At 40.7% G+C, this 27,804-nt stretch overlaps 1 protein-coding gene across 1 annotated transcript in view; it reads left to right on the forward strand.

The window, feature by feature from the left end:
* The window catches only part of LOC135545412 (vascular endothelial growth factor receptor 3-like), a 272,156-nt gene that overhangs the window by 149,404 nt on the left and 94,948 nt on the right, over positions 1 to 27,804 (forward strand). Inside the window, exons 4-8 of the mRNA XM_064973018.1 lie at positions 13,362 to 13,498; positions 15,823 to 15,997; positions 23,364 to 23,503; positions 24,225 to 24,396; positions 24,763 to 24,880. Of these exons, the coding sequence (XP_064829090.1) occupies positions 13,362 to 13,498; positions 15,823 to 15,997; positions 23,364 to 23,503; positions 24,225 to 24,396; positions 24,763 to 24,880 (742 nt within the window). The remainder of the gene's footprint in view (positions 1 to 13,361; positions 13,499 to 15,822; positions 15,998 to 23,363; positions 23,504 to 24,224; positions 24,397 to 24,762; positions 24,881 to 27,804) is intronic.

The raw sequence follows: 27,804 nt of genomic DNA on the forward strand, positions 1-27,804 counted from the left end.
TAGTAGTGATCTATATAGGGAATATGGCTCTGGTCTAAAGTAGTGTACTATGTAGTGAATAGGGCTCCGGTCTAAAGTAGTGCACTACAAAGGGAATAGGGCTCTGGTCTAAAGTAGTGCACTATATAGGGAATAGGGCTCTGGTCTAAAGTAGTGCTCTATATAGGGAATAGGGCTCTGGTCTAAAGTAGTGCTCTATGTAGGGAATGGTGCTCTGGTCTAAAGTAGTGTACTATGTAGGGAATAGGGCCCTGGTCTAAAGTAGTGTACTACGTAGGGAATAGGGTCTGGTCTAAAGTAGTGCACTATATAGGGAATAGGGCCATTGTCTAAAGTATTGCACTACATAGGGAATAGGGCCCTGGTCTGAAGTAGTGTACTACATAGGGAATAGGGCTCTGGTCTAAAGTAGTGCACTATATAGAGAATAGGGTCCTGGTCTATAGTAGTGATCTATATAGGGAATATGGCTCTGGTCTAAAGTAGTGTACTATGTAGTGAATAGGGCTCTGGTCTAAAGTAGTGTACTACATAGGGAATAGGGCCCTGGTCTAAAGTAGTGTACTACATAGGGAATAGGGCTCTGGTCTAAAGTAGTGCTCTATATAGGGAATAGGGCTCTGGTCTAAAGTAGTGCTCTATGTAGGGAATGGTGCTCTGGTCTAAAGTAGTGTACTATGTAGGGAATAGGGCCCTGGTCTAAAGTAGTGTACTACGTAGGGAATATTGTCTGGTCTAAAGTAGTGCACTATGTAGGGAATAGGGCCATGGTCTAAAGTATTGCACTACATAGGGAATAGGGCCCTGGTCTAAAGTAGTGTACTACATAGGGAATAGGGCCCTGGTCTAAAGTAGTGTACTACATAGGGAATAGGGCTCTGGTCTAAAGTAGTGCACTACATAGGGAATAGGGCCCTGGTCTAAAGTAGTGTACTACATAGGGAATAGGGCTCTGGTCTAAAGTAGTGTACTACATAGGGAATAGGGCACTGGTCTAAAGTAGTGTACTACATAGGGAATAGGGCTCTGGTCTAAAGTAGTGCACTACATAGGGAATAGGGCTCTGGTCAAAAGTAGTGTACTACATAGGGAATAGGGCTCTGGTCTAAAGTAGTGCACTACATAGGGAATAGGGCCCTGGTCTAAAGTAGTGTACTACATAGGGAATAGGGCTCTGGTCTAAAGTAGTGTACTACATAGGGAATAGGGCCCTGGTCTAAAGTAGTGTACTACATAGGGAATAGGGCTCTGGTCTAAAGTAGTGCTCTATATAGGGAATAGGGCTCTGGTCTAAAGTAGTGCTCTATGTAGGGAATGGTGCTCTGGTCTAAAGTAGTGTACTATGTAGGGAATAGGGCCCTGGTCTAAAGTAGTGTACTACGTAGGGAATATTGTCTGGTCTAAAGTAGTGCACTATGTAGGGAATAGGGCCATGGTCTAAAGTATTGCACTACATAGGGAATAGGGCCCTGGTCTAAAGTAGTGCACTACATAGAGAATAGGGCCCTGGTCTAAAGTAGTGTACTACATAGGGAATAGGGCTCTGGTCTAAAGTAGTGCACTACATAGGGAATAGGGCCCTGGTCTAAAGTAGTGTACTACATAGGGAATAGGGCTCTGGTCTAAAGTAGTGTACTACATAGGGAATAGGGCCCTGGTCTAAAGTAGTGTACTACATAGGGAATAGGGCTCTGGTCTAAAGTAGTGCACTACATAGGGAATAGGGCTCTGGTCTAAAGTAGTGTACTACATAGGGAATAGGGCTCTGGTCTAAAGTAGTGTACTACATAGGGAATAGGGCCCTGGTCTAAAGTAGTGTACTACATAGGGAATAGGGCTCTGGTCTAAAGTAGTGCTCTATATAGGGAATAGGGCTCTGGTCTAAAGTAGTGCTCTATGTAGGGAATGGTGCTCTGGTCTAAAGTAGTGTACTATGTAGTGAATAGGGCCCTGGTCTAAAGTAGTGTACTACGTAGGGAATATTGTCTGGTCTAAAGTAGTGCACTATGTAGGGAATAGGGCCATGGTCTAAAGTACTGCACTACATAGGGAATAGGGCCCTGGTCTAAAGTAGTGTACTACATAGGGAATAGGGCCCTGGTCTAAAGTAGTGTACTACATAGGGAATAGGGCTCTGGTCTAAAGTAGTGCACTACATAGGGAATAGGGCCCTGGTCTAAAGTAGTGTACTACATAGGGAATAGGGCTCTGGTCTAAAGTAGTGTACTACATAGGGAATAGGGACCTGGTCTAAAGTAGTGTACTACATAGGGAATAGGGCTCTGGTCTAAAGTAGTGCACTACATAGGGAATAGGGCTCTGGTCAAAAGTAGTGTACTACATAGGGAATAGGGCTCTGGTCTAAAGTAGTGCACTACATAGGGAATAGGGCCCTGGTCTAAAGTAGTGTACTACATAGGGAATAGGGCTCTGGTCTAAAGTAGTGTACTACATAGGGAATAGGGCCCTGGTCTAAAGTAGTGTACTACATAGGGAATAGGGCTCTGGTCTAAAGTAGTGCACTACATAGGGAATAGGGCCCTGGTCTAAAGTAGTGTACTACATAGGGAATAGGGCTCTGGTCTAAAGTAGTGTACTACATAGGGAATAGGGCCCTGGTCTAAAGTAGTGTACTACATAGGGAATAGGGCTCTGGTCTAAAGTAGTGCACTACATAGGGAATAGGGCTCTGGTCTAAAGTAGTGTACTACATAGGGAATAGGGCTCTGGTCTAAAGTAGTGTACTACATAGGGAATAGGGCCCTGGTCTATAGTAGTGCCACTACATAGGGCTCAATTTGGGATGCAGTATGTTATTCTCAGGTAATGACTACTGTCTGACTATATACACAGAGTACCAGTACTGAGTCAATGAGTAACCTGACTATATACACAGAGTACCAGTACTGAGTCAATGACTAACCTGACTATATACACAGAGTACCAGTACTGAGTCAATGAGTAACCTGACTATATACACAGAGTACCAGTACTGAGTCAATGAGTAACCTGACTATATACACAGAGTACCAGTACTGAGTCAATGAGTAACCTGGCTATATACACAGAGTACCAGTACTGAGTCAATGAGAAACCTGACTATATACACAGAGTACCAGCACTGAGTAAACGATAACTAGGCTATATACACAGAGTACCAGTACTGAGTCAATGAGTAACCTGACTATATACACAGAGTACCAGTACTGAGTCAATGAGTAACCTGACTATATACACAGAGTACCAGCACTGAGTCAATGAGTAACCTGACTATATACACAGAGTACCAGTACTGAGTCAATGAGTAACCTGACTATATACACAGAGTACCAGTACTGAGTCAATGAGAAACCTGACTATATACACAGAGTACCAGTACTGAGTCAATGAGTAACCTGACTATATACACAGAGTACCAGTACTGAGTCAATGAGAAACCTGACTATATACACAGAGTACCAGTACTGAGTCAATGAGTAACCTGACTATATACACAGAGTACCAGTACTGAGTCAATGAGTAACCTGACTATATACACAGAGTACCAGTACTGAGTCAATGACTAACCTGACTATATACACAGAGTACCAGTACTGAGTCAATGAGTAACCTGACTATATACACAGAGTACCAGTACTGAGTCAATGAGTAACCTGACTATATACACAGAGTACCAGTACTGAGTCAATGAGTAACCTGACTATATACACAGAGTACCAGTACTGAGTCAATGAGTAACCTGACTATATACACAGAGTACCAGTACTGAGTCAATGAGTAACCTGACTATATACACAGAGTACCAGTACTGAGTCAATGAGTAACCTGACTATATACACAGAGTACCAGTACTGAGTCAATGAGTAACCTGACTATATACACAGAGTACCAGTACTGAGTCAATGAGTAACCTGACTATATACACAGAGTACCAGTACTGAGTCAATGAGTAACCTGACTATATACACAGAGTACCAGTACTGAGTCAATGAGTAACCTGACTATATACACAGAGTACCAGTACTGAGTCAATGAGTAACCTGACTACTATACACAGAGTACCAGTACTGAGTCAATGAGTAACCTGACTATATACACAGAGTACCAGTACTGAGTCAATGAGTAACCTGACTATATACACAGAGTACCAGTACTGAGTCAATGAGTAACCTGACTATATACACAGAGTACCAGTACTGAGTCAATGAGTAACCTGACTATATACACAGAGTACCAGTACTGAGTCAGTACTGAGTCAATGAGTAACCTGACTATATACACAGAGTACCAGTACTGAGTCAATGAGTAACCTGACTATATACACAGAGTACCAGTACTGAGTCAATGAGTAACCTGACTATATACACAGAGTACCAGTACTGAGTCAATGAGTAACCTGACTATATACACAGAGTACCAGTACTGAGTCAATGAGTAACCTGACTATATACACAGAGTACCAGTACTGAGTCAATGAGTAACCTGACTATATACACAGAGTACCAGTACTGAGTCAATGAGTAACCTGACTATATACACAGAGTACCAGTACTGAGTCAATGAGTAACCTGACTATATACACAGAGTACCAGTACTGAGTCAATGAGTAACCTGACTATATACACAGAGTACCAGTACTGAGTCAATGAGTAACCTGACTATATACACAGAGTACCAGTACTGAGTCAATGAGTAACCTGACTATACTAGTCAATGAGTAACCTGACTATATACACAGAGTACCAGTACTGAGTCAATGAGTAACCTGACTATATACACAGAGTACCAGTACTGAGTCAATGAGTAACCTGACTATATACACAGAGTACCAATGTACTGACTATATACACAGTACCAGTACTGAGTAACCTGACTATATACACAGAGTACCAGTACTGAGTCAATGAGTAACCTGACTATATACACAGAGTACCAGTACTGAGTCAATGAGTAACCTGACTATATACACAGAGTACCAGTACTGAGTCAATGAGTAACCTGACTATATACACAGAGTACCAGTACTGAGTCAATGAGTAACCTGACTATATACACAGAGTACCAGTACTGAGTCAATGAGTAACCTGACTATATACACAGAGTACCAGTACTGAGTCAATGAGTAACCTGACTATATACACAGAGTACCAGTACTGAGTCAATGAGTAACCTGACTATATACACAGAGTACTGAGTACTGAGTCTGACTATACTATATACACAGAGTACCAGTACTGAGTCAATGAGTAACCTGACTATATACACAGAGTACCAGTACTGAGTCAATGAGTAACCTGACTATATACACAGAGTACCAGTACTGAGTCAATGAGTAACCTGACTATATACACAGAGTACCAGTACTGAGTCAATGAGTAACCTGACTATATACACAGAGTACCAGTACTGAGTCAATGAGTAACCTGACTATATACACAGAGTACCAGTACTGAGTCAATGAGTAACCTGACTATATACACAGAGTACCAGTACTGAGTCAATGAGTAACCTGACTATATACACAGAGTACCAGTACTGAGTCAATGAGTAACCTGACTATATACACAGAGTACCAGTACTGAGTCAATGAGTAACCTGACTATATACACAGAGTACCAGTACTGAGTCAATGAGTAACCTGACTATATACACAGAGTACCAGTACTGAGTCAATGAGTAACCTGACTATATACACAGAGTACCAGTACTGAGTCAATGAGTAACCTGACTATATACACAGAGTACCAGTACTGAGTCAATGACTATACCTGACTATATACCTGACAGAGTACCAGTACTGAGTCAATGAGTAACCTGACTATATACACAGAGTACCAGTACTGAGTCAATGAGTAACCTGACTATATACACAGAGTACCAGTACTGAGTCAATGAGTAACCTGACTATATACACAGAGTACCAGTACTGAGTCAATGAGTAACCTGACTATATACACAGAGTACCAGTACTGAGTCAATGAGTAACCTGACTATATACACAGAGTACCAGTACTGAGTCAATGAGTAACCTGACTATATACACAGAGTACCAGTACTGAGTCAATGAGTAACCTGACTATATACACAGAGTACCAGTACTGAGTCAATGAGTAACCTGACTATATACACAGAGTACCAGTACTGAGTCAATGTAGTAATGAGTAACCTGACTATATACACAGAGTACCAGTACTGAGTCAATGAGTAACCTGACTATATACACAGAGTACCAGTACTGAGTCAATGAGTAACCTGACTATATACACAGAGTACCAGTACTGAGTCAATGAGTAACCTGACTATATACACAGAGTACCAGTACTGAGTCAATGAGTAACCTGACTATATACACAGAGTACCAGTACTGAGTCAATGACTAACCTGACTATATACACAGAGTACCAGTACTGAGTCAATGAGTAACCTGACTATATACACAGAGTACCAGTACTGAGTCAATGACTACCCTGACTATATACACAGAGTACCAGTACTGAGTCAATGAGTACAGTATACAGAGTACCAGTACTGAGTCAATGAGTAACCTGACTATATACACAGAGTACTGACTATATACACAGAGTACCAGTACTGAGTCAATGAGTAACCTGACTATATACACAGAGTACCAGTACTGAGTCAATGAGTAACCTGACTATATACACAGAGTACCAGTACTGAGTCAATGAGTAACCTGACTATATGCACAGAGTACCAGTACTGAGTCAATGAGTAACCTGACTATATACACAGAGTACCAGTACTGAGTCAATGAGTAACCTGACTATATACACAGAGTACCAGTACTGAGTCAATGAGTAACCTGACTATATACACAGAGTACCAATATTGAGTCAATGAGTAACCTGACTATATACACAGAGTATCAGTACTGAGTCAATGAGTAGCCTGACTATATGTACCAGTACTGAGTCAATGAGTAACCTGACTATATACAGAGTACCAGTACTGAGTCAATGAGTAACCTGACTATATACACAGAGTACCAGTACTGAGTCAATGAGTAACCTGACTATATACACAGAGTACCAGTACTGAGTCAATGACTACCCTGACTATATACACAGAGTACCAGTACTGAGTCAATGAGTAACCTGACTATATACACAGAGTACCAGTACTGAGTCAATGAGTAACCTGACTATATACACAGAGTACCAGTACTGAGTCAATGAGTAACCTGACTATATACACAGAGTACCAGTACTGAGTCAATGAGTAACCTGACTATATACACAGAGTACCAGTACTGAGTCAATGAGTAACCTGACTATATACACAGAGTACCAGTACTGAGTCAATGAGTAACCTGACTATATACACAGAGTACCAGTACTGAGTCAATGACTAACCTGACTATATACACAGAGTACCAGTACTGAGTCAATGAGTAACCTGACTATATACACAGAGTACCAGTACTGAGTCAATGACTAACTATATACACAGAGTACCAGTACTGAGTCAATGACGTTATTGGTCACATGGTTAGCAGATGTTATTGGTCACATGGTTAGCAGATGTTATTGGTCACATGGTTAGCAGATGTTATTGGTCACATACACATGGTTAGCAGATGTTATTGGTCACATACACATGGTTAGCAGATGTTATTGGTCACATGGTTAGCAGATGTTATTGGTCACATGGTTAGCAGATGTTATTGGTCACATACACATGGTTATCAGATGTTATTGGTCACATACACATGGTTAGCAGATGTTATTGGTCACATACACATGGTTAGCAGATGTTATTGGTCACATACACATGGTTAGCAGATGTTATTGGTCGCATGGTTAGCAGATGTTATTGGTCACATGGTTAGCAGATGTTATTGGTCACATACACATGGTTAGCAGATGTTATTAGTCACATGGTTAGCAGATGTTATTGGTCACATGGTTAGCAGATGTTATTGGTCACATGGTTAGCAGATGTTATTGGTCACATACACATGGTTAGCAGATGTTATTGGTCACGTGGTTGGCAGATGTTATTGGTCACATGGTTAGCAGATGTTATTGGTCACATGGTTAGCAGATGTTATTGGTCACATGGTTAGCAGATGTTGTTTGTCACATACACATGGTTAGCAGATGTTAATGCGAGTGTAGTGAAATGCTTGTGCTTCTCGTTCTGACAGTGCAGTAATATCTAACAAGTAATCTAACAATTCCACAACATCTACCTTATAAGCACAAATCTAAAGGGATGGAATGACAATATGTACATATAAATATATGGATGAGCGATGGTCGATCGTCATAGGCAAGATGCAGTAGAGGATGTAGAATACAGTATATAAATATGAGATGAGTAATGTTGGGTATGTAAACATTATTAAAGTGGTATAATTTAAAGTGACTAGTGAAACCTTTCTTAAATCCATGTATTTAAGTGGCCAGAGATTTGAGTCAGTATGTTGACAGCAGCCACTATGTTAGTGATGGCTGTTTAACAGTCTGATGGCCTTGAGATAGAAGCTGTTTTTCAGTCTCTCGGTCCCAGCTTTGATGCACCTGTACTGACCTCACCTTCTGGATGATAGCGGGGTGAACAGGCAGTGGCTCAGGTGATTGTTGTCCTTGATGATCTTTTTGGCCTTCCTGTGACATCGGGTGGTGTAGGTGTCCTGGAGGGCAGGTAGTTTGCCCCCGGTGATGCGTTGTGCAGACCTCACTACCCTCTGGAGAGCCTTGCGGTTGTGGGCGGAGCAGTTGCTGCACCAGGCGGTGATACAGGATGCTCTCTATTGTGCATCTGTAGAAGTTTGTGAGGGTTTTAGGTGACAAGTTTTAGGTTTTTAGGGTTTTAGGTGACAAGTCAATTTTCTTTAGCCTCCTGAGGTTGAAGAGACGCTGTTGTGCCTTCTTCACTACACTGTCTGTGTGGGTGGAGCATTTCAGTTTTTCCGTGATGTGTACGCCGAGGAACTTAACCTGTTAAATCTTTCCACCTCTCCTCCTCTATCCTGTCGATGTGGATAGGGGGGTTCTCCCTCTGCTGTTTCCTGAAGTTCACAATCATCTCCTTTTGTTTTGTTGACGTTGAGTGAGAGGTTGTTTTCCGTACACCACACTCCAAGGGCCCTAACCTCCTCCATGTAGGCTGTCTCGTTATGTGTAGAATATAGCATCTGTAGAAGTTTGTGAGTGCTTTTGGTGACAAGCCGAATTTCTTCAGCCTCCTGAGGTTGAAGAGGCGCTGCTGCGCCTTCTTCACGATGCTGTCTGTGTGAGTGGACCAATTCAGTTTGTCTGTGATGTGTATGCCGAGGAACTTAAAACTTGCTACCCTCTCCACTACTGTTCCATCGATGTGGATAGGGGGGCGTTCCCTCCGCTGTTTCCTGAAGTCCACAATCATCTCCTTAGTTTTGTTGACGTTGAGTGTGAGGTTATTTTCCTGACACCACACTCCGAGGGCCCTCGCCGTCTCATCACTGTTGGTAATCAAGCCCACTACTGTAGTGCCATCTGCAAACTTGATGATTGAGTTGGAGGTGCGCATGGCCACGCAGTCATGGGTGAACAGGGAGTACAGGAGGGGGCTGAGCACGCACCCTTGTGGGGCCCCAGTGTTGAGGATCAGCGATGTGGAGATGTTGTTTCCTACTTTCACCACCTGGGGCGGCCCGTCAGGAAGTCCAGGACCCAGTTGCACAGGGCGGGGTTGCAACCCAGGGTCTCCAGCTTAATGATGAGTTTGGAGGGTACTATGGTGTTAAATGCTGAGCTGTAGTCGATGAACAGCATTCTTACATAGGTATTATCCAGATGGGATAGGGCAGTGTGCAGTGTGATGGCAAATGCATCGTCTGTGGGCCTAAACAATGCAATTTTGAAACATTTGTCAAAGAGTAAAGTCTACAAAACATAGTCCACTCTGTTCGTAACTGATTTTAGTTCTGGGAACAGAAAACTGTTTTGATTTAAACATTTCATCAAGGAGAAAATGATCAGAATATCAGTTTACCTTCTCCCTCTGCTAGCCACTGAGCTTCCTTTCAGCACCATATTAGGTAGTGAGAGGAAACGCCAACCAGATGCTTCACATTTATACATCCGGTGTGAAACATCTGGCTCATTGTTCTATCTGTGGCGCTAGGAGCAAATTACTAGATTACAATATTGGGGCGGCAGGTAGCCTAGTGGTTAGAGTGCAGGGGTGGCAGGTAGTCTAGTGGTTAGAGTGCAGGGGTGGCAGGTAGTCTAGTGGTTAGAGTGTTACACTTGTAACCAAAAGGTCGAATCCCAGAGCTGACACGGTAAAAATCTGTCGTTCTGCCACCTGAACAAGGCAGTTAACCCACTATTCCCCTGAACAAGGCAGTTAACCCGCTATTCCCCTGAACAAGGCAGTTAACCCACTATTCCCCTGAACAAGCAGTTAATGCACCGTTCCCCTGAACAAGGCAGTTAACCCACTGTTCCCCTGAACAAGGCAGTTAACCCGCTATTCCCCTGAACAAGGCAGTTAACCCACTGTTCCCCTGAACAAGGCAGTTAACCCACTATTCCCCTGAACAAGCAGTTAATGCACCGTTCCCTGAACAAGGCAGTTAACCCACTGTTCCCCTGAACAAGGCAGTTAACCCGCTATTCCCCTGAACAAGGCAGTTAACCCACTATTCCCCTGAACAAGCAGTTAATGCACCGTTCCCCTGAACAAGGCAGTTAACCCACTATTCCCCTGAATAAGGCAGTTAACCCACTATTCCCCTGAACAAGGCAGTTAACCCACTGTTCCCCTGAACAAGCAGTTAATGCACCGTTCCCCTGAACAAGGCAGTTAACCCACTGTTCCCCTGAACAAGGCAGTTAACCCGCTATTCCCCTGAACAAGGCAGTTAACCCACTGTTCCCCTGAACAAGGCAGTTAACCCACTATTCCCTGAACAAGCAGTTAATGCACCGTTCCCTGAACAAGGCAGTTAACCCACTGTTCCCCTGAACAAGGCAGTTAACCCGCTATTCCCCTGAACAAGGCAGTTAACCCACTGTTCCCCTGAACAAGGCAGTTAACCCACTGTTCCCCATGAACAAGGCAGTTAACCCACTATTCCCCTGAACAAGGCAGTTAACCCGCTATTCCCCTGAACAAGGCAGTTAACCCACTATTCCCCTGAACAAGCAGTTAATGCACCGTTCCCCTGAACAAGGCAGTTAACCCACTGTTCCCCTGAACAAGGCAGTTAACCCGCTATTCCCTGAACAAGGCAGTTAACCCACTGTTCCCCTGAACAAGGCAGTTAACCCACTATTCCCCTGAACAAGCAGTTAATGCACCGTTCCCCTGAACAAGGCAGTTAACCCACTGTTCCCCTGAACAAGGCAGTTAACCCGCTATTCCCTGAACAAGCAGTTAATGCACCGTTCCCCTGAACAAGGCAGTTAACCCACTGTTCCCCTGAACAAGGCAGTTAACCCGCTATTCCCTGAACAAGGCAGTTAACCCACTGTTCCCCTGAACAAGGCAGTTAACCCACTATTCCCCTGAACAAGCAGTTAATGCACCGTTCCCCTGAACAAGGCAGTTAACCCACTGTTCCCCTGAACAAGGCAGTTAACCCGCTATTCCCCTGAACAAGGCAGTTAACCCACTGTTCCCCTGAACAAGGCAGTTAACCCACTGTTACATTTACATTTACATTTAAGTCATTTAGCAGACGCTCTTATCCAGAGCGACTTACAAATTGGTGAAGTGCTGTTCCCCTGAACAAGGCAGTTAACCCACTATTCCCCTGAACAAGCAGTTAATGCACCGTTCCCCTGAACAAGGCAGTTAATGCACCGTTCCCCTGAACATGGCAGTTAACCCACTGTTCCCCTGAATAAGGCAGTTAACCCACTATTCCCCTGAACAAGCAGTTAATGCACCGTTCCCCTGAACAAGGCAGTTAACCCACTATTCCCCTGAATAAGGCAGTTAACCCACTATTCCCCTGAACAAGGCAGTTAACCCACTGTTCCCCTGAACAAGCAGTTAATGCACCGTTCCCCTGAACAAGGCAGTTAACCCACTGTTCCCCTGAACAAGGCAGTTAACCCGCTATTCCCCTGAACAAGGCAGTTAACCCACTGTTCCCCTGAACAAGGCAGTTAACCCACTATTCCCCTGAACAAGCAGTTAATGCACCGTTCCCCTGAACAAGGCAGTTAACCCACTGTTCCCCTGAACAAGGCAGTTAACCCGCTATTCCCCTGAACAAGGCAGTTAACCCACTGTTCCCCTGAACAAGGCAGTTAACCCACTGTTCCCCATGAACAAGGCAGTTAACCCACTATTCCCCTGAACAAGCAGTTAATGCACCGTTCCCCTGAACAAGGCAGTTAATGCACCGTTCCCCTGAACATGGCAGTTAACCCACTGTTCCCCTGAATAAGGCAGTTAACCCACTATTCCCCTGAACAAGCAGTTAATGCACCGTTCCCCTGAACAAGGCAGTTAACCCACTATTCCCCTGAATAAGGCAGTTAACCCACTATTCCCCTGAACAAGGCAGTTAACCCACTGTTCCCCTGAACAAGCAGTTAATGCACCGTTCCCCTGAACAAGGCAGTTAACCAACTGTTCTTAGGCCGTCATTGGAAACAAGAATTTGTTCTTTTTAACTGACTTGCCTAGTTAAATAAAGATAAAATAAAATATATATATGCTGTTATATATATTGTTTATATGTTATATATATATATATTGGTTATACACAGAGGACTGGTGAGATGAGACTAGATTATAGGAGTATTTTATTAATCCCAAAGGGTTGTATGTAAAGACTTTTGTTCCAGCCAAGCGGTAACACAAACGATCACGATCAACTGATTGTCTTCATTCTAAACGTGTATATTGAACATTATATTGTATATTATCTTTGTCGTTGTCCTCTGACTGCCATGACTGTCCTGTCTCCATTCCTCCAGATTTGGAGCAGCCTCTCTCCTGGCCAACGGAGAATCAAACACCTTCCGAACTTATTGAACATATATTGAACATTATATTGTATATTATCTTTGTCGTTGTCCTCTGACTGCCATGACTGTCCTGTCTCCATTCCTCCAGATTTGGAGCAGCCTCTCTCCTGGCCAACGGAGAATCAAACACCTTCCGAACTTATTGAACATATATTGAACATTATATTGTATATTATCTTTGTCGTTGTCCTCTGACTGCCTTGACTGTCCTGTCTCCATTCCTCCAGATTTGGAGCAGCCTCTCTCCTGGCCAACGGAGAATCAAACACCTTCCGAACTTATTGAACATATATTGAACATTATATTGTATATTATCTTTGTCGTTGTCCTCTGACTGCCTTGACTGTCCTGTCTCCATTACTCCAGATTTGGAGCAGCCTTTCCTCAGGAGAAACAGAGGAAGCAACGGGGACCTGGAGACCATCTTCATATCAAGATCCTCCACTCACGTCACAGTACCTTGTCTAGTCACTGTGCCCGACCTCAACGTCACACTTTATCTGGTTGGTACCTTCACTTCTGTCTCTGTCTCTGTCTGTCTCTCTCTCAGTGCATGTTGGGAGTGTTTTGTAGTTGAGAGGCCATGTGTTTTCTTGATTCTTTCTTTGGTATTTTCTTAAAGATTTTTGGTGGAGGGTTAACGCATTGTTAGTTTAGCTCTACCCATAGTTTTTGTTCAAAGTTGGACAGAGTTTTAGTTTCCTGGGGTTTGAACAGTGCGATGGCTTCACAGCCTAGTGCGGAGGAGACGCTGTCGATACTGCATGGCTTCAGGTGGGTTCCTGAGAATGGAGTTAAGGTGGACGTGGTCGGCGAACAGGTAGGAGCTGAAGTTATACATTCTGTAACCAGAATGAAACAAAGCTGTGGTTGTGTTCATGAAAAGAGTACATTTTATGGGTCGGCTGATTGCTTGTGGAATATTTGTAAGGGATGTGTTGTTGCCGATTTCTCCTTTTTCGACTCCTTCGACAAGGGTAGTAGTTGTGACCCTGTCTCCGTTCATTACATACCTTAAGGGAACATCTTGACATTTGCTGTATGGTTAGTGAGAAAGTCCATATTGCAAATGTACGGTCCCTTACTAGACGTCCGAATACGTTTGTAAAATTTGCGGACGGCGTCGCGCCGAGCGGCAGGGCCGGACCTACCGGGAAGTCATCAAATGAACTTTGTCGGACATTCGGTTTCCGTTTTATAAAATAATCAAATTTTGGTCATTTTTCCGCTATCCCGGAAAATCCCACAAGAGGGCATAAGCAATCATATTGCAATTGGACAAAACATCACTAATCACGACGGGGCCTTATCTCGAAAATGGAAAATATTTTGAGCGTAGGTTTGGCGTAATGGGCAGTTGGCCCCGAACAAGATTGCTAGTGGAATATTTGTAAGGGATGTGTTGTTGCCGATTTCTCCTTTTTCGACTCCTTCGACGAGGGTAGTAGTTGTGACCCTGTCTCTGTTCATTACATATGATGAAATCAGGAAGAGTCGTTTTGGTTTGCTAGCGGTTTCCGTGTCCTGTCGGCAGGTTTTTAGGCAGATGTCGTTAAGAACGTTGTTTCGTTCCGGAGGCAAATGTTCATATTTCAGAACAACAATGAGCAGCAGTTAAATGTGCATTTTAAAGGGAGGCTCTACGCGGCCTTTGCCACCACAGATAGTCTGCGGTGCTTTGAGTGTGGGGGTTTGGGGCATAAGAGCATAAGAGTGTGCAAAGCTGTCATCAAGGCAAAGGGTGGCTATTCGAAGAATATTTGAAGAATTATATTTTGATTTGTTTAACACTTTTTTGGTTACTACATGATTCCATATGTGTTTTATTTCATAGTTTTCATGTCTTCACTATTATTCTACAATGTAGAAAATAGTAAAACAAACTAGGAAAAACTCTTGAATGAGTCGGTGTTGTATTCAGATGATGTTTCTGTGATGGTCAGGGATGGGCAGGGTATGCAGGCACTAGAGACTAGACTGAAGGTGTACGAGGAAGCCTCGTCAGCTAAGGGGACCTGAGGCAAGGCGAAGCTCTGTTATGTGGGGCATGGAGGGATAGAGCCCTCCATTGCTTTGACTGTGTTGTAATTTGGTTTATCCTGATTGATTGGATGTTCTGGTCCTGAGGCTTCAGTGTGTTTGTAGAACAGGTTAGTGAACTCAGACCCTGGACCAGCTGGATGAGGGGACTGAGGCTTCAGTGTGTTAGTAGAACAGGTTAGTGAACTCAGCCCCTGGACCAGCTGGATGAGGGGACTGAGGCTTCAGTGTGTTAGTAGAACAGGTCTGTGAACTCAGCCCCAGGACCAGCTGGATGAGGGGACTGAGGCTTCAGTGTGTTAGTAGAACAGGTTAGTGAACTCAGCCCCAGGACCTGCTGGATGAGGGGACTGAGGCTTCAGTGTGTTAGTAGAACAGGTCTGTGAACTCAGCCCCAGGACCTGCTGGATGAGGGGACTGAGGCTTCAGTGTGTTAGTAGAACAGGTCTGTGAACTCAACCCCAGGACCTGCTGGATGAGGGGACTATTTTCTTTGCTCAGCTCTTGGCATTGCAGGGCTCTCTCTCTCTCTCTCATTCCCCTCTCCACTCTCATTCCTCTCTCCTCGTCCCCCTCTCCTCTCATCCCTCTCTCCCCTCTCATCCCACTCTCCACTCTCGTCCCCCACTCATTTCTCTCACCTCGTCCCCCTCTCCTCTCTCATCCCTCTCTCCTCTCCTCGTCCGCCTCTCCTCTCTCATCCCTCTCTCCTCTCCTCTCTCATCCCTCTCTCCTCTCCTCGTCCACCTCTCCTCTCTCATCCCCCTCTCCTCTCCTCTCTCCCCAGTGGGAGACGATACCTATGCCACTGGAGGATGAGGGGATGGTGTGGGACAGTAAAAGAGGCTGGTCCATCCCTAGACAAACCTTAGACTCCAGACCGTTCCTCTTCGGATTGTATTGCCAAGCTGGACTACAGGGGAGAGTGTACCGCTCTCCCCACTACGTGGTTCACTTCACAGGTAACTATGCACAACATAGTACACACTACCTAGTACACAGCCACCCTACATGAAAAAGATGACCTCTCCACCCTCAGGTTGACAGAACTCACACTCTAACGAGTGTACACTACTAGTACAACTAGAGACCTAAGGGTCTCTTGACCTCATGACAATTAAGTTATTTTTTATTTCAGGGATGGATTTCCTCTCAGTCCATATTGTATGTCTCTCTATATCATTAGAGATGGCCATTCTGCATATATCTCTATATCATTAGAGAAGGCCATACTGCATATATCTCTATATCATTAGAGATGGCCATACTGCATATATCTCTATATCATTAGAGAAGGCCATACTGCATATATCTCTATATCATTAGAGATGGCCATACTGCATATATCTCTATATCATTAGAGATGGCCATACTGCATATATCTCTATATCATTAGAGATGGCCATACTGCATATATCTCTATATCATTAGAGATGGCCATACTGCATATATCTCTATATCATTAGAGAAGGCCATACTGCATATATCTCTATATCATTAGAGATGGCCATACTGCATATATCTCTATATCATTAGAGATGGCCATACTGCATATATCTCTATATCATTAGAGATGGCCATACTGCATATATCTCTATATCATTAGAGATGGCCATACTGCATATATCTCTATATCATTAGAGATGGCCATACTGCATATATCTCTATATCATTAGAGATGGCCATACTGCATATATCTCTATATCATTAGAGATGGCCATACTGCATATATCTCTATATCATTAGAGATGGCCATACTGCATATATCTCTATATCATTAGAGATGGCATATATATCTCTATATCATTAGAGATGGCCATACTGCATATATCTCTATATCATTAGAGATGGCCATACTGCATATATCTCTATATCATTAGAGAAGGCCACACTGCATATATCTCTATATCATTAGAGATGGCCATACTGCATATATCTCTATATCATTAGATATGGCCATACTGCATATATCTCTATATCATTAGAGAAGGCCATACTGCATATATCTCTATATCATTAGAGATGGCCATACTGCATATATCTCTATATCATTAGAGATGGCCATTCTGCATATATCTCTATATCATTAGAGAAGGCCATACTGCATATATCTCTATATCATTAGAGATGGCCATACTGCATATATCTCTATATCATTAGAGATGGCCATTCTGCATATATCTCTATATCATTAGAGATGGCCATTCTGCATATATCTCTATATCATTAGCATATATATCTCTATATCATTAGAGATGGCCATACTGCATATATCTCTATATCATTAGAGAAGGCCATACTGCATATATCTCTATATCATTAGAGATGGCCATACTGCATATATCTCTATATCATTAGAGATGGCCATACTGCATATATCTCTATATCATTAGAGATGGCCATACTGCATATATCTCTATATCATTAGAGATGGCCATACTGCATATATCTCTATATCATTAGAGATGGCCATACTGCATATATCTCTATATCATTAGAGATGGCCATACTGCATATATCTCTATATCATTAGAGATGGCCATTCTGCATATATCTCTATATCATTAGAGATGGCCATTCTGCATATATCTCTATATCATTAGAGATGGCCATACTGCATATATCTCTATATCATTAGAGATGGCCATTCTGCATATATCTCTATATCATTAGAGATGGCCATACTGCATATATCTCTATATCATTAGAGATGGCCATGGCTCTATATCATTAGAGATGGCCATTCTGCATATATCTCTATATCATTAGAGATGGCCATTCTGCATATATCTCTATATCATTAGAGATGGCCATACTGCATATATCTCTATATCATTAGAGATGGCCATACTGCATATATCTCTATATCATTAGAGATGGCCATACTGCATATATCTCTATATCATTAGAGATGGCCATACTGCATATATCTCTATATCATTAGAGATGGCCATACTGCATATATCTCTATATCATTAGAGATGGCCATTCTGCATATATCTCTATATCATTAGAGATGGCCATTCTGCATATATCTCTATATCATTAGAGATGGCCATTCTGCATATATCTCTATATCATTAGAGATGGCCATACTGCATATATCTCTATATCATTAGAGATGGCCATTCTGCATATATCTCTATATCATTAGAGATGGCCATACTGCATATATCTCTATATCATTAGAGATGGCCATACTGCATATATCTCTATATCATTAGAGATGGCCATACTGCATATATCTCTATATCATTAGAGATGGCCATTCTGCATATATCTCTATATCATTAGAGATGGCCATACTGCATATATCTCTATATCATTAGAGATGGCCATACTGCATATATCTCTATATCATTAGAGATGGCCATTCTGCATATATCTCTATATCATTAGAGATGGCCATTCTGCATATATCTCTATATCATTAGAGATGGCCATTCTGCATATATATCTCTATATCATTAGAGATGGCCATTCTGCATATATCTCTATATCATTAGAGATGGCCATACTGCATATATCTCTATATCATTAGAGATGGCCATACTGCATATATCTCTATATCATTAGAGATGGCCATACTGCATATATCTCTATATCATTAGAGATGGCCATACTGCATATATCTCTATATCATTAGAGATGGCCATACTGCATATATCTCTATATCATTAGAGATGGCCATACTGCATATATCTCTATATCATTAGAGATGGCCATACTGCATATATCTCTATATCATTAGAGATGGCCATACTGCATATATCTCTATATCATTAGAGATGGCCATACTGCATATATCTCTATATCATTAGAGATGGCCATACTGCATATATCTCTATATCATTAGAGATGGCCATACTGCATATATCTCTATATCATTAGAGATGGCCATACTGCATATATCTCTATATCATTAGAGATGGCCATACTGCATATATCTCTATATCATTAGAGATGGCCATACTGCATATATCTCTATATCATTAGAGATGGCCATTCTGCATATATCTCTATATCATTAGAGATGGCCATACTGCATATATCTCTATATCATTAGAGATGGCCATACTGCATATATCTCTATATCATTAGAGATGGCCATACTGCATATATCTCTATATCATTAGAGATGGCCATACTGCATATATCTCTATATCATTAGAGATGGCCATATCTCTATATCATTAGAGATGGCCATACTGCATATATCTCTATATCATTAGAGATGGCCATACTGCATATATCTCTATATCATTAGAGATGGCCATACTGCATATATCTCTATATCATTAGAGATGGCCATACTGCATATATCTCTATATCATTAGAGATGGCCATACTGCATATATCTCTATATCATTAGAGATGGCCATACTGCATATATCTCTATATCATTAGAGATGGCCATTCTGCATATATCTCTATATCATTAGAGATGGCCATTCTGCATATATCTCTATATCATTAGAGATGGCCATACTGCATATATCTCTATATCATTAGAGATGGCCATACTGCATATATCTCTATATCATTAGAGATGGCCATTCTGCATATATCTCTATATCATTAGAGATGGCCATACTGCATATATCTCTATATCATTAGAGATGGCCATTCTGCATATATCTCTATATCATTAGAGATGGCCATTCTGCATATATCTCTATATCATTAGAGATGGCCATTCTGCATATATCTCTATATCATTAGAGATGGCCATTCTGCATATATCTCTATATCATTAGAGATGGCCATACTGCATATATCTCTATATCATTAGAGATGGCCATTCTGCATATATCTCTATATCATTAGAGATGGCCATTCTGCATATATCTCTATATCATTAGAGATGGCCATTCTGCATATATCTCTATATCATTAGAGATGGCCATCTATATCATTAGAGATGGCCATACTGCATATATCTCTATATCATTAGAGATGGCCATACTGCATATATCTCTATATCATTAGAGATGGCCATACTGCATATATCTCTATATCATTAGAGATGGCCATACTGCATATATCTCTATATCATTAGAGATGGCCATACTGCTATATCATTAGAGATGGCCATACTGCATATATCTCTATATCATTAGAGATGGCCATACTGCATATATCTCTATATCATTAGAGATGGCCATTCTGCATATATCTCTATATCATTAGAGATGGCCATACTGCATATATCTCTATATCATTAGAGATGGCCATACTGCATATATCTCTATATCATTAGAGATGGCCATTCTGCATATATCTCTATATCATTAGAGATGGCCATACTGCATATATCTCTATATCATTAGAGATGGCCATACTGCATATATCTCTATATCATTAGAGATGGCCATACTGCATATATCTCTATATCATTAGAGATGGCCATACTGCATATATCTCTATATCATTAGAGATGGCCATACTGCATATATCTCTATATCATTAGAGATGGCCATACTGCATATATCTCTATATCATTAGAGATGGCCATACTGCATATATCTCTATATCATTAGAGATGGCCATACTGCATATATCTCTATATCATTAGAGATGGCCATACTGCATATATCTCTATATCATTAGTGGCCATCTCTATATCATTAGAGATGGCCATACTGCATATATCTCTATATCATTAGAGATGGCCATACTGCATATATCTCTATATCATTAGAGATGGCCATACTGCATATATCTCTATATCATTAGAGATGGCCATACTGCATATATCTCTATATCATTAGAGATGGCCATACTGCATATATCTCTATATCATTAGAGATGCCTCTATATCATTAGAGATGGCCATATATATCTCTATATCATTAGAGATGGCCATTCTGCATATATCTCTATATCATTAGAGATGGCCATACTGCATATATCTCTATATCATTAGAGATGGCCATACTGCATATATCTCTATATCATTAGAGATGGCCATACTGCATATATCTCTATATCATTAGAGATGGCCATTCTGCATATATCTCTATATCATTAGAGATGGCCATTCTGCATATATCTCTATATCATTAGAGATGGCCATTCTGCATATATCTCTATATCATTAGAGATGATGCATATATCTCTATATCATTAGAGATGGCTCTCTATATCATTAGAGATGGCCATACTGCATATATCTCTATATCATTAGAGATGGCCATACTGCATATATCTCTATATCATTAGAGATGGCCATTCTGCATATATCTCTATATCATTAGAGATGGCCATACTGCATATATCTCTATATCATTAGAGATGGCCATTCTGCATATATCTCTATATCATTAGAGATGGCCATTCTGCATATATCTCTATATCATTAGAGATGGCCATTCTGCATATATCTCTATATCATTAGAGATGGCCATACTGCATATATCTCTATATCATTAGAGATGGCCATACTGCATATATCTCTATATCATTAGAGATGGCCATTCTGCATATATCTCTATATCATTAGAGATGGCCATTCTGCATATATCTCTATATCATTAGAGATGGCCATACTGCATATATCTCTATATCATTAGAGATGGCCATACTGCATATATCTCTATATCATTAGAGATGGCCATACTGCATATATCTCTATATCATTAGAGATGGCCATACTGCATATATCTCTATATCATTAGAGATGGCCATACTGCATATATCTCTATATCATTAGAGATGGCCATACTGCATATATCTCTATATCATTAGAGATGGCCATACTGCATATATCTCTATATCATTAGAGAAGGCCATACTGCATATATCTCTATATCATTAGAGATGGCCATACTGCATGTCTCTATATCATTAGAGATGGCCATTCTGCATATATCTCTATATCATTAGAGATGGCCATTCTGCATATATCTCTATATCATTAGAGATGGCCATACTGCATGTCTCTGTATCATTAGAGATGGCCATACTGCATGTCTCTATATCATTAGAGATGGCCATACTGCATGTCTCTATATCATTAGAGATGGCCATACTGCATGTCTCTATATCATTAGAGATGGCCATACTGCATGTCTCTATATCATTAGAGAAGGCCATACTGCATGTCTCTATATCATTAGAGATGGCCATACTGCATGTCTCTATATCATTAGAGATGGCCATACTGCATGTCTCTATATCATTAGAGATGGCCATACTGCATGTCTCTATATCATTAGAGATGGCCATACTGCATGTCTCTATATCATTAGAGAAGGCCATACTGCATGTCTCTATATCATTAGAGAAGGCCATACTGCATGTCTCTATATCATTAGAGATGGCCATACTGCATGTCTCTATATCATTAGAGATGGCCATACTGCATGTCTCTATATCATTAGAGAAGGCCATACTGCATGTCTCTATATCATTAGAGATGGCCATACTGCATGTCTCTATATCATTAGAGATGGCCATACTGCATGTCTCTATATCATTAGAGATGGCCATACTGCATGTCTCTATATCATTAGAGATGGCCATACTGCATGTCTCTATATCATTAGAGATGGCCATACTGCATGTCTCTATATCATTAGAGATGGCCATACTGCATGTCTCTATATCATTAGAGATGGCCATACTGCATGTCTCTATATCATTAGAGGTGGCCATACTGCATGTATCATACTGCATGTCTCTATATCATTAGAGATGGCCATACTGCATGTCTCTATATCATTAGAGATGGCCATACTGCATGTATTATACTGCATATCTCTGTATCATTAGAGATGGCCATACTGCATGTCTCTATATCATTAGAGATGGCCATACTGCATGTCTCTATATATCATTAGAGATGGCCATAATGCATATATGTTAGAGTCCTCATTTGTTCCATTAAGAGCAGAGAGCCTCATCTTGAGTTTCAACATTAGAGAGATCCTGGTCGGGCGCTGATTAGGTGACGACAGTTGGAAAGGTGGACATTTCAACAGATCAGAGTCGACAGAGCCAGCCCCTCCAGCCCTAAGCCTTGTTCAAATACTTAGATCAAACCACCTTTCCTCACTTAGTTGAAATAATCACTGATCTCTAATGACTGGATAGGTGTAAACCTATGCAACTGTCACTGACCCAATGTTGGTAGATAGGTCATTTTCTTCAAGTGAGTACTTCAAGGAAGAGAGAGAAAGGAAGGATGTGAGTTCAAAGTAATGGAACGGTGCCGGAGGCCCAGGGACATGGTGTGGGCCAAAGAGACTCAACTCCTCTGGGCCAGCTCTGTTTGTCCCCATGGTGCTGTCATGGTAACCGTTCTCCCCCCCCCCCCCCCCCCCACAGGGAGTCAGCTCTACGACGTCAAGCTGTATCCAGAGGACTCGGTGGAGCTGATCATGGGGGAGGCCCTGACGCTCAGCTGTAATGCCACGGTAGAGTTTGGCATGTTTGTCGAGTTCCGGTGGTCCTATCCTGGAAAACAGGTACGGTAGAGAAAAGAGTAGTTTGTACACTTTACGTAGATTTAGGTAAATGTTTCAGGGGGGGGTGGAACAGAACCTATAGCAAGAGATCGGTATAGCCTCACTCAGCTCAGATTAAGTTAATCCCCCCTCTCTCTCTCTAAATTCCCCTCCTCTCTGTCTAAATCCACCTCTCTCTCTATAAACCCCCCTCTCTTTCTCTCTCTCTCTCTCTCTCTCTCTCTCTCTCTCTCTCTCTCTCTCTCTCTCTCTCTCTCTCTCTGTCTCTCTGTCCCTCTCTCTCTCTCTCTTTCTCTCTTTCCCCCTCTCTCTCTCTCTATCTCTTTCCCCCTCTCTCTCTCTCTCTCTCTCCCACCTCTAGATGAACAGTACAGTGGGCATAGTGCACAAGCGTAATTCTCTCTCTCTTTCTCTCTTTCCCCCTCTCTCTCTCTTTCTCTCCCACCTCTAGATGAACAGTACAGTGGGCATAGTGCACAAGCGTAATTCTCTCTCTCTCTATCTCTTTCCCCCTCTCTCTCTCCCTCTCTCCCACCTCTAGATGAACAGTACAGTGGGCATAGTGCACAAGCGTAATTCTCTCTCTCTCTCTCTCCCACCTCTAGATGAACAGTACAGTGGGCATAGTGCACAAGCGTAATTCTCTCTCTCTTTCTCTCTTTCCCTCTCTCTCTCTCTCTATCTCTTTCCCCCTCTCTCTCTCCCTCTCTCCCACCTCTAGATGAACAGTACAGTGGGCATAGTGCACAAGCGTAATTCTCTCTCTCGGTTCACGGAGGCCGTCAGCATCCTGACCATCCAAAGGGTCAATGTCACCGACACCGGCACTTACACCTGCTCTGCCATCACTGTGGAGAAAAGAATGGATCTGGCAACTCAAGTCATAGTGCACGGTAAGAACTACGTTTGAAAACTGGGCCAAAAGACTGCGTTAAGCCCGCTGCGCTAAAGCCTAGGTAATAAGAGACCTTAACTAAGTCTTTCGGTCTCTGGCAAGGTTTCAAATTACGCAAGTAGGTTTCATCAAACCTCCTCTGCTAATGTTTGCTCTCCTAATGATATGGTGTGTGTGTGTGTGTGTGTGTGTGTGTGTGTGTGTGTGTGTGTGTGTGTGTGTGTGTGTGTGTGTGTGTGTGTGTGTGTGTGTGTGTGTGTGTGTGTGTGTGTGTGTGTGTGTGTACGTGTCTACGTGTGTGTGTGTACGTGTGTGTGTGTGTACGTGTCTACGTGTGTGTGTGTGTATGTGTGTCCTGTTGCAGAGAAGCCATTCATCAGCCTAGACTACAGGAGCAGCCCGGTCGTCGAGGCAACATCAGGACAGAAGTCCTTTAAACTGTTAGCCAAGGTGTCAGCATACCCCAGACCTGACATACAGTGGTAAGACCATCTGGCGTGGTTAACTATCTGCCATGGAATATTAACTATATGATATGGAACATTAACTATATGATATGGAACATTAACTATCTGCCATTCAACATTGACTATCTGCCATGGAACATTAACTATATGGAACATTAACTATATGGAACATTAACTATCTGCCATGGAACATTAACTATCTGCCATTCAACATTGACTATCTGCCATGGAACATTAACTATATGGAACATTAACTATCTGCCATGGAACATTAACTATATGATATGGAACATTAACTATCTGATATGGAACATTAACTATATGGAACATTGACGATCTGCCATGGAACATTAACTATATGGAACATTAACTATCTGATATGGAACATTAACTATCTGCCATGGAACATTAACTATATGGAACATTAACTATCTGCTATGGAACATTAACTATCTGTCATTCAACATTAACTATCTGCCATGGAACATTAACTATCTGGAACATTAACTATCTTATATGGAACATTAACTATATGGAACATTAACTATCTGATATGGAACATTAACTATACGGAACATTAACTATATGGAACATTAACTATCTGATCTGGAACATTAACTATCTGCCATGGAACATTAACTATATGGAATATTAACTATCTGCTATGGAACATTAACTATCTGTCATTCAACATTAACTATCTGATATGGAACATGAACTATATGGAACATTAACTATCTGACATGGAACATTAACTATCTGATATGGAACATTAACTATATGGAACATTAACTATATGGAACATTAACTATATGGAGCATTAACTATCTGATATGGAACATTAACTATCTGATATGGAACATTAACTATATGGAACATTAACTATATGGAACATTAACTATATGGAACATAAACTATCTGATATGGAACATTAACTATCTGATATGGAATATTAACTATCTGACATGGAACATTAACTATCTTACATGGAACATTAACTATATGGAATATTAACTATCTGCTATGGAACATTAACTATCTGTCATTCTGTCATTCAACATTAACTATCTGCCACGGAACATTAACTATCTGGAACATTAACTATCTGATATGGAACATTAACTATATGGAACATTAACTATCTGCCATGGAACATTAACTATCTGCCATGGAACATTCACTATTTGCCATGGAACATTAACTATAAGGAACATTAACTATCTGATATGGAACATTAACTATTTGGAACATTAACTATCTGATATGGAACATTAACTATATGGAACATTAACTATATGGAGCATTAACTATCTGATATGGAACATTAACTATCTGATATGGAACATTAACTATATGGAACATTAACTATATGGAGCATTAACTATCTGATATGGAACATTAACTATCTGATATGGAACATTAACTATATGGAACATTAACTATATGGAACATTAACTATCTGATCTGGAACATTAACTATCTGCCATGGAACATTAACTATCTGATATGGAACATTAACTATATGGAACATTAACTATATGGAGCATTAACTATCTGATATGGAACATTAACTATCTGATATGGAACATTAACTATATGGAACATTAACTATCTGACATGGAACATTAACTATCTGATATGGAACATTAACTATATGGAACATTAACTATATGGAGCATTAACTATCTGATATGGAACATTAACTATCTGATATGGAACATTAACTATATGGAACATTAACTATATGGAACATTAACTATCTGATCTGGAACATTAACTATCTGCCATGGAACATTAACTATCTGATATGGAACATTAACTATATGGAACATTAACTATATGGAGCATTAACTATCTGATATGGAATATTAACTATCTGATATGGAACATGAACTATATGGAACATTAACTATCTGACATGGAACATTAACTATCTGATATGGAACATTAACTATATGGAACATTAACTATATGGAGCATTAACTATCTGATATGGAACATTAACTATCTGATATGGAACATTAACTATCTGACATGGAACATTAACTATCTTACATGGAACATTAACTATATGGAATATTAACTATCTGCTATGGAACATTAACTATCTGTCATTCTGTCATTCAACATTAACTATCTGCCACGGAACATTAACTATCTGGAACATTAACTATCTGATATGGAACATTAACTATATGGAACATTAACTATCTGCCATGGAACATTAACTATCTGCCATGGAACATTCACTATTTGCCATGGAACATTAACTATAAGGAACATTAACTATCTGATATGGAACATTAACTATTTGGAACATTAACTATCTGATATGGAACATTAACTATATGGAACATTAACTATATGGAGCATTAACTATCTGATATGGAACATTAACTATCTGATATGGAACATTAACTATATGGAACATTAACTATATGGAACATTAACTATATGGAACATAAACTATATGGAACATTAACTATCTGATATGGAACATTAACTATCTGACATGGAACATTAACTATCTTATATGGAACATTAACTATATGGAACATTAACTATCTGATATGGAACATTAACTATCTGACATGGAACATTAACTATCTTATATGGAACATTAACTATATGGAACATTAACTATCTGATATGGAACATTAACTATTTGGAACATTAACTATCTGATATGGAACATTAACTATATGGAACATTAACTATCTCCCATTGAACATTAACTATCTGCCATGGAACATTAACTATCTGCAATGGAACATTAACTATCTGATATGGAACATTAACTATATGATATGGAACATTAACTATTTGGAACATTAACTATCTGCCATGGAACATTAACTCTCTGAAATGTAACATTAACTATCTGATATGGAACATTAACTATTTGGAACATTAACTATCTGATATGGAACATTAACTCT

The sequence above is a fragment of the Oncorhynchus masou genome, chromosome 9 (assembly GCF_036934945.1).
Source record: "Oncorhynchus masou masou isolate Uvic2021 chromosome 9, UVic_Omas_1.1, whole genome shotgun sequence".
Taxonomy (NCBI): domain Eukaryota; kingdom Metazoa; phylum Chordata; class Actinopteri; order Salmoniformes; family Salmonidae; genus Oncorhynchus; species Oncorhynchus masou.